The sequence below is a fragment of the Protomyctophum parallelum genome (assembly GCF_964188405.1).
Source record: "Protomyctophum parallelum genome assembly, chromosome: 21".
NCBI lineage: Eukaryota > Metazoa > Chordata > Actinopteri > Myctophiformes > Myctophidae > Protomyctophum > Protomyctophum parallelum.
This window is the reverse complement of record NC_139713.1, coordinates 15296541-15309931: the sequence shown is the minus strand read 5'-3', so window position 1 is coordinate 15309931 and position 13391 is coordinate 15296541. Positions and strand designations below refer to the sequence as shown.

At 42.8% G+C, this 13391-nt stretch overlaps 1 protein-coding gene across 1 annotated transcript in view; it reads right to left on the bottom strand.

Moving 5' to 3' along the window:
- Positions 1 to 594: 594 nt before the first annotated feature.
- dpysl2b (dihydropyrimidinase like 2b) overlaps positions 595 to 13391 on the bottom strand; it is a 35538-nt gene continuing 22741 nt past the window's right edge. Inside the window, exons 6-14 of the mRNA XM_083793517.1 lie at positions 11599 to 11679; positions 10717 to 10785; positions 9862 to 9982; positions 8811 to 8967; positions 6878 to 7019; positions 5144 to 5314; positions 2825 to 3004; positions 1563 to 1740; positions 595 to 729 (exon numbers count right to left, since the gene is read on the bottom strand). Coding sequence (XP_083649643.1) covers positions 641 to 729; positions 1563 to 1740; positions 2825 to 3004; positions 5144 to 5314; positions 6878 to 7019; positions 8811 to 8967; positions 9862 to 9982; positions 10717 to 10785; positions 11599 to 11679 — 1188 coding nt within the window. The 3' untranslated portion in view covers positions 595 to 640. The remainder of the gene's footprint in view (positions 730 to 1562; positions 1741 to 2824; positions 3005 to 5143; positions 5315 to 6877; positions 7020 to 8810; positions 8968 to 9861; positions 9983 to 10716; positions 10786 to 11598; positions 11680 to 13391) is intronic.

The window sequence follows — 13391 nt, the reverse complement described above, 5'->3', positions numbered from 1 at the left end:
TTTCAGTCTTAAAGATGGAAGTAGAGTCACTCAAATTGAACAGAACAAAAGTGGAAAGCTTGTGGGGAAACCCTCCGACACTCCCCTACTGAACCACAAGAGGCCACTGTTGCATGTTTTTAACTGCAAAAAGACAAATTATTATATGAATTTATGGCTCACTTACCTTGGATCCAAAACACAAAAGAATGGATGAAAATAAGAACAAGACTTCCTGTATGACCCCTGTGTTACCACAGTGACATAAAACTAAAAAGATACACGGCATGTAAAAAATAAAATTACAGTATAAAACACTAAATAATACAGTCAAAAGTGCTCAAATAAGGAGTGTTGCCATTTGTTTCCTTTTTTTTTCCTTCTTCATATGAGGCAGAACTTTTCTAGGTGTCTTCTCTAGAACAGGGTGTTATGGATGAGGGAAGGGTGGAGGGAGCGAAGAAGGGGGTGAGCGATTGAGGCTGAGGGGTGTGAGGCGACGTGAAGGTTGTTGGTTCCCAATGTAGGCGTGTTCTTTACTTGGGCTTCTCAGTTCCTGATGCATTACACCCACACCCACACCCACACCCCCACCCCCCACTCCCTGCCCCCAAAGCCCTCGCTTGCCCCTCCCCGAGTTCGCCCTCTGGGGAGAGTGCTCTTAACCCAGGGTGATATTGGCCCTACCACCAGGTGGGGCCGCTATGCGCTGGGTGTTCCGGCGTGGCATGTTGTCATCGGCCTGAGCACCTGAGGAGGGGTGAAAATAAGAACTTTAACATCTTACACTACATTACATTAGGTGATTGTTACTGTATGTCATGTATATTTATAATTGCAATTATAATTTGCAGACCGCGGCCATGTTTCCATCAGAGTTTGGAAGCACTCATTTTTAGCAAAGCAACGTCCTGCTGCCTCCTGCATTATGTGCAAATTCAAAACAGGTGGTACGCAGGGCAGTTGAGTGATATCTAACGAGCACTTCCAAACTCCAGCACTTGACAATCACTTGACACAAAGTAGCTCATAACATGTATACATGTGTACAGTGGATTTTTAAGAACACTTTGAGGATAGAAAGAGAATAATTTAAGCTTTCCGTACAGCTGCAATGTTGGTGAGTTTGACGTTGTTTAATACAGATAGGACTTTTCTGTTTGGATGAACGGGCTGCCAATGGAAGTTGCACCTAGGTAGCACCTTGCCATTAACTTATATGGTAAGATGGCCGCGGTCTGCATATGGAGAATACAGCGTCGCAGTCATACATTTAAGCATTTAAGCCGAGTTGACAAATCATGACAATAAACAAAAAGATTGCAGCCCGAACAAATAATTAGAAAGAAGAAAACCCTGCACTTTCTTTTTCTTCTTCTTTCTCAAAATAAAATTGTTTATTGTCATGATTTGTCAACTCGGCTGTTGGCTTTGTCCGAGGCTTTAAATGTCTTTAAATAAATACTTTAGCTAACGTCTATGGGGGAAAGTGAATGGGGACTACCTTTTTCCACTGACTAAAATGACTAAAACCAAAATGTGCTGCCAAAGAAAACAACACACGGTCTCCGCTCTCCACTGACCGGACAGGCTGAAACCAGACGCATGCAGGTTTCGGGGGGGCTGGGCGCCGCTCGACGCCGGCTGCTTGGCGGGCGAGGTCTTGGCGGAGGAGGCGGGAGTCATGGTTTTAGGAGTGAGCGACACCTCGCAGACCGGCCCGTCGTACAGCCCCCTGGGGACCCCCCTCAGCTCAGCCAGCTGCAGGAGATAAAGACACACAAGTAAGACGCGCAAACGTGGGAAGCGAACGCAGCTCGTAAATTGCAATAACAACAATTAGAATAAATTACGTACTTTTTTTTTTCCTACTGTGTGTGTGTGTGTGTGTGGTTGTGTGTGTGTGTGTGTGTGTGTGTGTGTCAGAGCTACCAACCTGCACACATTTTGTGTACCAACCACGCAATTCTAGGCGTATAGACACCTAGAATTGCGTGGTTGGTACACAAAATGTGTGCAGGTTGGTAGCTCTGGTGTGTGTATGTGCTACAGCTGCGCCCTCTGGTGGCGGGCGGGTGGTGTCACAGCGGGACAGACAGACACACACAGACATGATCTGCAGGGTCTCATAGTTAGTGCTCATTGCGTTCGCAATAACGACGCGTGACAGGAGGAGTCACAAACCGACCGCTCGCTCATAATGCATGCATTGAAAAACCCAAAAAACCCCCAAAAAAAACAAGTCTTCCAAAACCTGACGGTTTCCTGAAATACCTCATGTTTTTATAATACCTCATACCATCAGTGGTGCTCAATATTTCATGTCAAGGAAATTATATGTGATTGGCCGCCGACCTCCATCTGAAAATATGTTGTTCCAGGAACCCCCCAGAAGCAAAGTTATGAGTTAAAAACTCTGAAAGAATATATATATTCAAAGATTTGCGACACATTTTCATGATTTTTCAAAAATAGCAGATGTACAAGCTCGTAGCGCGGCACAGAGTGCCGCGCTACGAGCTTGTAGATCTGCTATTTTTCAATAGCTAAAGTATAACATAATGCACCAAAAGGGGTTCCCGTCCAGAATGGATTAATGCCTGGAAACTGTCACGAAAGAAATAATCGAAAGCAATGGTTAAGCATTGTAAAAAATAAAAATAGATGTTCTGTAACTGCCGCAATTAATAAGAGAGCTAAAGTTTACTCTGACGGTTTCCAGGCCATTTGTCTTTTTCACAAGCAGCTGCTGCTGCATCGCGACGTTGTGTTGTTAGATCTTGTAGATCGGGGCAAACTTTTAGGCATGTCGCAGACAGAAACATAAATCAGGCTTCATACATACCCTGCTGCGGGCCTTTATCCTCTTGTAAACATAGTCGGGGAAGGGTTTGCGGGCCACGAAGCGTCCCGATCCCTCAGTAGTGTGGAGGTTCCCCTCCTCCAGCACAATCTTCCCCTGGCTGATCACCACCAGGGGACCGCCACGGACCTCAGTGCCTTCAAAGATGTTGTATTCCACAGTCTGTTGGGGGTAGAAAGACAATGTGACGAGTGAGTTTAGCTCCGTTTATTTGTTTGAGCCTTGAACTTTGAATATTTTGTTTACCGGATAAGATTTTGTCCACGATTCCATGCGGTTGTTGATGTTGGTACCAAGAGATAACAAGGCACACCGTGATCAAAATAACAATTGTTTTACATTCTCTAATTGTGTAGACTTCTTGTAAATGAAGTGATGCAGGTGTTTAACAATAATCTAACTCTTGAGAGCGTAAAATGAAACCAAATGAAAACGTAAGGGTCCTTTTGCTACCTCTTTGTTTGTTCTTATGAGACTAAACTAGACTAGACAATAAAACTATGTGAAGGACTAACATGTGAAGAATGCAGTTATTAATCAAGTTTATTGTTACAATAGATTTACATCTAAATCAACTTTGAAAACGGTGGATAATCTATGTAATGATAAAAAGGTATGGCATCTCTGTGTGTGTGTGTGTGTGTGTGTGTGTGTGTGTGTGTGTGTGTGTGTGTGTGTGTGTGTGTGTGTGTGTGTGTGTGTGTGTGTGTGTGCGACCTGTGCGTGCGTGATGATGATGATGGCCAGCCTACCAGTGACATAATGCTGTTTTTTTAAGAGCTAACCAGATTGCTATGACCTCAGCCACAGTAGCTTTTAGGAGGTGGCCACACACACACACACACCCACACGCCAAATGAACAATTTTCTCCATGAACATTAGTTCATCATTTCCTGACCAAGCAAAATGAGGGAAACCAAAGAAGATGGCATCTGTTAGCAATTAGTTACTAATGACATGCAAACTAATAGTCTTTCCCTTTCTGCGCACACACACACACACACACACACACACACACACACACACACACACACACACACACACACACACACACACACACACACCTCTCTCTGAATGCATTTGCCTGCTAACAATCACAACCTATGTGTTCCAGTTCTTTGGCAGATTTTATGGATGACATCACTCCTCTGAGTCACCGCCATGTCAACGACCCACTGGTGTAGTTTTAAACCTATTACTAGTATTAGGCATGCTCAGCAGTCAAAGGGCCATAAATACAAGGTCCTCTGATACAACAAACAGTAGTCTATACTATAGGCCAATTGCACTGATTTCAGACATGTAGCTGATTTAATCATTAGTGGAATCTGTAACATAACATGGCAAGACATTTGTTACATGGTCTGACTATAGCCTCTTGAGACTAGCCCATTCTGAACGGGAACCCATTTTGGTGTTAGCATCATGTTATGCTTTAGCTATTGAAAAATAGCAGATCTACAAGCTCATAGCACGCCACCGAGTGTCGTCCTGTCGGTATTGATTTCGTCGACTAAAACTGATGAAAACTAAATGGAAACTAAATGAAAACTAAGCTACGATGACTAAATATACTGACAATTTCGTCAACAAATAAAAACTAGACTAAAATGTTAGGAAGGGACTAGGGCATTAAGCAACTAGTCGACTAGTAAACTAGTATACTAGTCGACTAGTAAATCCACTAGTCGACCCCCCCCCCCCCCCCCCCCCCCCCCGATTTTGTAGGCCTCAAGATCAGGTTGATTATAGTTATAGTCACCAATGTACACCGTTTTTAAATGTAAAAAATTATATATATATCTTTTAAACAACTAGTCGACTAGTAAACTAGGCAACTAGTCAACTAGTAAAAATGACTAAAAGTGAATGCCCTAGAAGGGACTAGTCGACAAGAGATCCAGTATAAGTAATTTTATACCTGGTTGCATGCTGTGCAATGCTGTTGCAAGTGTAAAGTTTTGATGGCATGAAAGCCCGTCAAAATCCATCTTAGTCGACTGAATCAACTGTAGATTTAGTCGACTAAAATATTATGATATTTAGTCGACTAAAACTAGACTAACACTAAAACATTCCGGGTGACTAAAACTAAGTGAAAACTATTCAAGAGACAAGAAACTATGACGGAAACTAAAATAGAAATCGGCTGCCAAAAACAACACTGCTACCTGTCAGGTCAGCCAACGCGTTTGCCCACACTGTCAGGCAATGTGTCGCTTTGCGAATGTGTCCAGTCCAATGCCCGTCAGAACTCCAACTTCATATAGTAGCTAAGACCGTATATTTCACAAGCATACCGAGTTGTGGGTCTTAGCGGAGATGATCTTAGTGACGTCTGGATCCCATAACACAAGGTCAGCATCAGACCCCACGGCGATGCGACCTTTACGGGGATACAGGTTGAATATCTTGGCTGCGTTGGTGCTGGTCACTGCCACAAACTGGTTCTCGTCCATTTTACCCGTCACCTGCAATGCACCAAAGATGAAACCGTGTATAAGGGAGAATGTTGGGCGATGTAGTTGAGTTAGTATGAATCTGCATAATCGCATCGCACCAGTTAAGCTAATTAATTCATCATGCTCTTTTCAAAGGAAACGTATAATCGAGCTAGCAGGGGTTCAGAGACTAAAGGCCACCTCAATGCAACTCCTTGCAACATGCAACTACTTGCAACTGCTTGCAACCATTTATCTCCAATGGCAGTTGCAAGGAGTTGCATTGGTGCTGTATGGCCTTAAAACAGTTTTGCAAGGAGTTGCGACTAGTCGCATTGATGCGGTCTGGCCTTTAGTCGGCACTTTAACAAGGCTGCTGGCTTTTGCTAGACCCACACAGGATGCTGTGACTTTCATATTACTATGTCACATAATGCCCTAGGTTTGTGCAGCGCTGACTGCTCAGTCAAATTAAACACTTAGGATTTCAATCACAATTCAAAATTATTTAAAAAAAATAGCCAATCCACAAGTGAGCTGGGCGTAGATCGGCTATCATCATAAATTGTCTTTAGGTCCTTTCAAAACGGGCAGTGATTTAACACGCCTTAAAGTTAATTTTCTCGTTCTGTTGTCGCGCCTCCGCTTGAGCAGACCTGTAGCAGACCTGTCGTTGATCCAGGCGACAACGTGTGCGTTAAAACACAATCAGCGCCGGGGTTTCTTTCTAAATAACAAAAACCGGGAGAAATATTTTTGCTCGCTTACCTCGCTTTATTATAAAGTATGATAAAGTTGCTGAATAATCCCTCGTGTTCATATTTGGAACGAGAGGCATGTTGAAGTCAGAACTGAAGAGCTTGGTATATCCAGGCATCTGGTCAAAACCACGGAGAGCTCCCCAGATTAGGAGATACGAGGCATTCTTTCTGAGCCGTATACACAGGGAAGTGAACGGCAACGCGCATGCACATATTATTTCTCTATCGTTTGATATCAATGAAAATGCTAGGACGTTTGTACACGTCCTCGCAACCCGTCGGTTGGATTAGTTATGACGTTTCCACACGTCTGAAAGGACCTTTTTTCTTTCTTTCTTTTTTTGCCTACAATGACATCATCAGGTCAACAGAGTTAAAAGTGGTTAACCCATTTTGGGGCGGGAACCCCTTTTGGTGTTGCATTATATAATGCTTCCGCTATTGAAAAGAACAGTCAGGATTTAGAAGACATTTGCAGAATCGTTCCCAGGTAAAAAATGGGTAATCCTGGTCTCTAAACTGCCTCCCCCTGGCCAGCCGGGGCACCTGATGGAGGGGAAAGGAACTGTTTGGAATAACGTGTTTCTTCCACGCGCTACGTCCAACCAGGGAAACTCCCCCCTGTTAGGTGTAAAGGAGCAACTTGGACACTCAGGCATGAAGGAAGCATGAGTTCAAGTCCGTTGCTCTCCCCAGGTTGGCGGAGGGTGTGTAGTGCCCAGGATCACATTAGATGATTGACACAGGGGTGAAAAATGGGTTACAAAATCGTGGGATCAAAAATATATAAAAAAAAAAAAAAAAGGGTCAATCAAGCTTCAAACGCACGCACCACACACTTGTCCCAGACGAGGGACATCCTCTCCTCCGTGCCGTTGACCCCTTCCGGGATCAGACTGAAGTCGTCCTTGCCCACGGCGCGCTGGGCGGTGGTGAAGGTGCAGTGGGCGCTGCCGGTCACCTGAAGGTCACCGCTGGCAGAGAAGTGAGCGGAACGTAAAGACGATCAATTCATCAAGGTTTTCATTGCAAATTTATTATATATATAGAGCGTCGCAGTCCCGCCCCCTTTTAATGACGACGCCAGGCCCAGGAAATGATTCCCAATGCATTTTTCCCATAGACATTTCAAAAGGTATTTATTTAAAGACGGTTACAAATAATTACAAATGATTATTTGTTCGGCCCAAAAAAATTGATGATGATTTGATTTGTCACAACATGATTTGTCACAACAAGAGTTGGCTTTGTCCACGGCGTAAACGTCTTTAAATAAATACTTTTTGAAATGTTTTATGAGGAAAATGAACGGAGGATCATTTCCTGGGCCCTGGTAGGGGGCGGGACTGTGACGCTCTATTGGCTTTTAGAGTTGACATCAATCAATCAAAAGCTTCGAAAGGGGGATACCACCAAACCTTAGCCCTAGGGGATTCCTAAAATCACCTTCCACAGAAGGGTTATTCCTGTCTTTTCAAGGCTAACCCCAAAACACGAGGGTTAAGAGCACTCTTCGAAAACAAGCCATCAAAGAGGTCCGAATTCTCGAGTTTGAGTGTTCAGAAGGTTAAAGTGCTGTGTTGTTTTTACTTTTTCTGTCTATGGAGTTAACGGTACTCTAATAGGTGTGGTTATAATATTCAAATAATGTCTTCCCTGTGTATTTTTGGTTTCTTCCTGAAAGCTGAAAGCTAAAGAGTCAAAAGGCCCAATCGAAATAACACCATTTTAGTGACATCATAACCCCAACCCCTCCCACATTATCATCAACAACAGCTGTGGGCGAGGCTTAAGTTCAGGTGGGTGGGGTGCTAAGGTGAAAACCAGGTATACTTAATGAACTGGTGGTTGTGGCCACATAAAAACACAATTGTAACACTTTCTGTAAACTTTTTTGAAAGAAATCTTCCTCCTAGTATAATCATAGTACCTGATGATTATGTTTTAGGGGGGAGGAAAATCACAGCACTCCATCTTTAACCCTTGGCTCAGATTTTCAAACGTGAATCCTTAACAGAGGGCTTATTACTCTATGATGTGGGTTAATAGTTAATACACTTGAGTGTCAGACGAGGTTAAGCTAGCCCTGGGCTTTCTGCAGCCTGCGCTTGAGCAGCTTAGCCCACTGTTTAAAAATGCATAGGTGAAAATCTCCTTAGACATCACTGTGACCAATAGAACACCAATGGCAGTTTTGTCCTTTTCCTTCTGTAAGTTGCCACATCTGCCTTGAAACTCACAAAGTACTCTGCAAGAAAGGTATTATTTGTCATAATCATCATCATCATCATCAGAAGACAGCCATGCAAAGGAAAGGAAAGGAAAGGTACTATGTTTACCCAGGGTAACTGGACTAAGCTCAAGAACTTGTTTATACAGCCAGGCCCTGCTCATAGAACATTTCATGGTAGGGGTTCAATGCCTTAATTGTCCAAGGGCACTTCAGCGGTGGTCATTTTAACGTGCCGGTCCGGGGATACGAACTATAGTGACCTTCCGATATCAAGACCGCTCCGCAAACCGTTTGGCCACCGCTGCCCCAAGGTTGTGTCTTCCAACCATGTGACTCCCATTGGAAATGCATTAAGGGCGGCCATGACACGCAGAACACACAGGACACAAGTGTGTCTTAGGTGTGAGTGAGACCTAAGAACAACTGTAGGAGTTAGAAGAGACAACAGAAACTACACACGGAGTAGGGAATTGGCATATATAACAACTAAATTGGGAGAAAGATAAATAAACGAAACGTATATCCTTTTTACCAGGAGAGGAGAGAGCTGAGATAGTCGGGCGTGGTTGGATCAGGGCTCAGAGGAGGGCTTGTAACGAAGGCAGCAGCTTTAGCCCAGTTCTTACTCCAATAGTGAGAGCCGTCCGTTCCCAGGCTCGCAGTGATTGGCTCCCCGTAGACCACAGTGCCTGAAAAGTCCAACACCATTTAGAATTAAAACCACTCGGCACTGTAATCTCTAAGTTATGGGCATGTGTGCCTTAATGAATGGGAGATTTATTTTTATTCGCATGGTGGTTTGGAACAACAACAACAAGGGAGATTTTATTACCAAAATGACCTTTTTGCAACAAATCTGTTAGTAGCACTGCTGGTGTGGGACGTAAGATGATCTCACTCTACTAAAATCATCACAAATGCATCCTCACAACTAGCTCTGGTCCATAGCCTTCTACTGCAGTATAAGGCTATGGGACTTTCGGTTTTGAATCTCAAATCGAAATCAGACCAGCCTCTCCTCTTTAGCGTAAATAAAACAAAGGCGGGTTGTGTCATTAGAAAGCCTACTTTCCTTAGTGGATGCACTCTGAGCCCCCCCTCACCACACGTATAAACGGTACTTTTTGGCCAAAAGGGGATTTATTTTCCACCGGAAAAAAATACTTTTAGTTACTCGAATGCGCCCTCTACCGATATTGCCCAGAGAACTGCCTCATAGAGAATATTTTTCCTCCGGTGAAAAAAAATCCCTTTCTGGCCAAAAAGTACCGTTTATACATGTGGTGGGGGCTCAGAGTGGGTCCACTAAGGAAATTAGGCTTTCTAATGACACAACCCGCCTTTGTTTTGGTGAGAAGCAAAAACGTTATTTTTATTTACGCTAGAGGAGAGGAGAGGCTGGTCTGATTTCGATTTGAGAAGTCCTATAGCCTTATACTGAAGCTGTAGAAGGCTATGGACGAGTGCTACCTCACAACCATTGTCAGTGGAGCAAAAAATAAAGAACGTTGTCTCCTGAAGTGATTTGATTTTCATGTTTTGAGATGCCTCTCTCTCTCTCTCTCTCTCTCTCTCTCTCTCACCCTTCTTCCTGGCCAGAGCAATGACATCGGCGGCAGTCTTGCTCATCACCTTGGTAATGTAGAGAGGGCAGTTGGTCTGATTGGCTACCGTCACGGTCCGGTTGACCGCCTCCGCTTCCACCTGGAGAATAGCTTTCATTTAGTTTCAGTCACATTTTAGTCACCTGGAATGTTTTAGTGTTAAGTCTAGTTTTAGTCACATTTTAGTCACCTGGAATGTTTTAGTGTTAAGTCTAGTTTTAGTCACATTTTAGTCACCTGGAATGTTTTAGTGTTAAGTCTAGTTTTAGTCACATTTTAGTCACCTGGAATGTTTTAGTGTTAGTCTAGTTTCAGTCCGTATTTCGGCAGGCCTTGATGCCGTCGTAATCTTCATGTCATCAGTGATGTTTAAGGATAAAAGATCAAACCATATTTTCTGCATGATAAATTATAAATAATGGGTATTTATAATTTAAGGGTATTTTGCGTGCATACACTTTATTTGAAAATAAAATAAGCGGAGCCGCAAAATAAATTATACGCGCTAATGGGTTCAAAGGCTTAAAAGCGTAGTAAAATGATTTTTTTTTTCCATATCCGTGGTCATCACATGGGCATACTGTACCTAACAATGGACTTATGACTTTTTTTATGATACACAAACTTGTGACCTCTGCAATGTTTTTTTTTAACCCCTAAAGAATGATGTTCAACCCATTAAAGATACTACTTTATTGTGACAGGAGAGCAGAGAGCTTGTCGAGGGGCTAGATGACATGCAATGAAGGTCTGGGTCATATTCTGTTAGTTGTTTGTTAGAAATAATGCTACAAACAAAACAGGACAACCATCGAAGGAAAACTACCGTCCTACCTCTTCAGGACGGCTCAGCACGTGTCCCTCAGGACCAGTAATTCCCTGGTCCAAGATCCTACGTTGCTCCTGCACACAACACACACACACACACACACACACACACACACACACACTATTAGTATTGAACATCTCATTGTGACTAAATGAGACTAAATAAAATGACCTGCCAAAAAAAATTTACTATGACTTATTATTATTAAGTCATAGCAATACTTTCATCTGTCATTATCTGTCAGTCTGTGTTTTGTAAAACTGATTCATGTAACTCTGTGCAGTTTATGTTGTTTGGTGTTGTCTTGTAATCCCGTAGGGGACTGGTCTGGTCTTGAGACAAGACAGGAGACAATTTCATTCATACCAGAAGCTAATATTCTTACTGTTTGGCACATTATCAGAGTCTGCCCAGGCCAGTTGTATGTTTGACGCAGCTAGGGCATTCACTTCTAGTCATTTTTACTAGTCGACTAGTTGCCTAGTTTACTAGTCGACTAGTTATTTAACTACCTATTATGTAAAAATGGAAAATATTTAAAAACTGTGTACATTGGTGACTATAACTATAATCTACCTGATCATGAGGCCTACAAAATAAAACAAAATAAAACATAGTACCAACAACAAGGTCGACTAGTGGATTTACTAGTCGACTAGTTGAATAGTCGACTAGTTGCTTGAAGCCCTATTTGATGCCAACCGTTTCCAAGCAACATTCATCTCTATTCAATATACAGCCTCCCTCCACAACACGCAGCAAAACATACCGCATGTTCATTTAACTCTCGTGTTTTTAGACACGTAATAATATGCCCGATATGGCCCAATATAGTATTACGCTGATACTATGTGAGTGTTGTGTACTGTATATATGTACTGCCGTACCTCAGCCACAATGTCGCCATTCTCCGCGTGAACTTGAGCGACGGCTCCAAGATCACGGATCACGCTGAACACCTCGTACACCTGTAACAACATCAGGCGTCATCAGGTGTCATTGCCGTCTCCCTTTTGGTGTTTTAAGCATTGTGTTATACTTTAGCTGTTGAAAAATAGCAGATCTACAAGCTCACAGCTGCTATTTCTTGAAAAATCGTGAAAATGTCATGCAAATCTTTGAATATATATATATATTCTTTCAGAACGAACGTTTTTGACTCAAATCTTTGCTTCTGGTCCCTGGAAACAACATATTTTCAGATGGGGGTCGACGGCCAATTACATATAATCTTGGGGGTCCTTGACATGACAATGTTTGAGAACCACTGACATATAGAAACAGGGGTTTTCCAGAAAACTGTCAGGATTTAGAAGGCATTTGTAGAATATTTTCTCAGGTCTAAATGGGTTAACAGGCCAATTCCATGTGTTTTCTCATGTATTCTTCATGGACCAACACAGCTGAGGGTCAGATCTGAACCCATGTATCTGACACTAAACAATGTGTGATGTAAAGGGATGAATGACTAAGAAAATGTCACATTTTGTGATTTATGACACTGCGCTACGATAATGGACTTTAGTATTCAATTCTCAGATGACATCCCTACTTCTAAACAGTCATCATCCTGGGGTATGTATTTTTATATTTATCGTGATGTGAAATGAGAGTACTGTAGATATCTTCCGAGGGATTTCGGATAGTATAATATTGTGATATGACGAGTGTTGTCTTTTCCTGGTACAGTGAAGACGGACATTAAGGAGGGAGGGAGAGAGGGGGAGAGACACGCAGAAAAAGGTTGTCATGAACGGGACTCGAACACGCGACGCACTGTCAGGCCAAAGTTTATGTGGCATGCACCTGGACCACTAGGCCAGCGGGCACCCGGCCTTACACTTGTGATGGAAAGATTAGGCAGGCTCAATTTTACCACAATACGACGCCAGTAAATGATTTCATGCACACAGACAGGAACTGACGTCTTGAATGACTCATCATCATCTCCCGGCTGCCCCAACTACACAATAATAAAGAGCCCGTCAAAGTTCGGCACGGGAGAGCGAAAGATTAAACTTTGGCTGTACTGTGCTTAATGCATTCTGGGCGGGGACCCCTTTTGGTGTTTTACTTTTAAGCATTCTGTTCTACTTTAGCTATTGAAAAATTAGCAGATCTACAAGCTCATAGCGCGCCACCGAGTGCCGCGCTACGAGCTTGTAGGTCTGCTATTTTTGAAAAATCGTGAAAATGTGTGCGCAAATCTTTGAGTATATATTCTTTCAGAGCGAATGTTTTTAACTCGAATCTATGCTTCTGGGAGGTCCCTGGAACAACATATTTTCAGATGGGGGTCGGCGGCCAATTACATATATTTTTGGGAGTCCTTGACATGAAATTGTTTGAGCAACACTGACATACGTAGAAACATCAGAAACCTGTCAGGATTTAGAAGACATTTGTAGAATCGTTCCCAGGTCAAAATGGGTTAATGCATTCCTCTCACAGGTGCAAAGACCGACACAGTCCTGTTTCAGAAGAGCTTTCAAGTGGGATTAATTGACTTTTACAGCGAGTCAGAAACAGACATCTGGGTTTCATCTGGAGTCCGACAGATGCCAAATGATGGAGAGCCTTCCTAGACCGCCGATTAACAATATTTTGACTGGAACAAAATCTTTAAATCAAGCAAGAAAATCGATTAAAGATTTCTCTTGCTGTCGGGAAGAAAGCACCT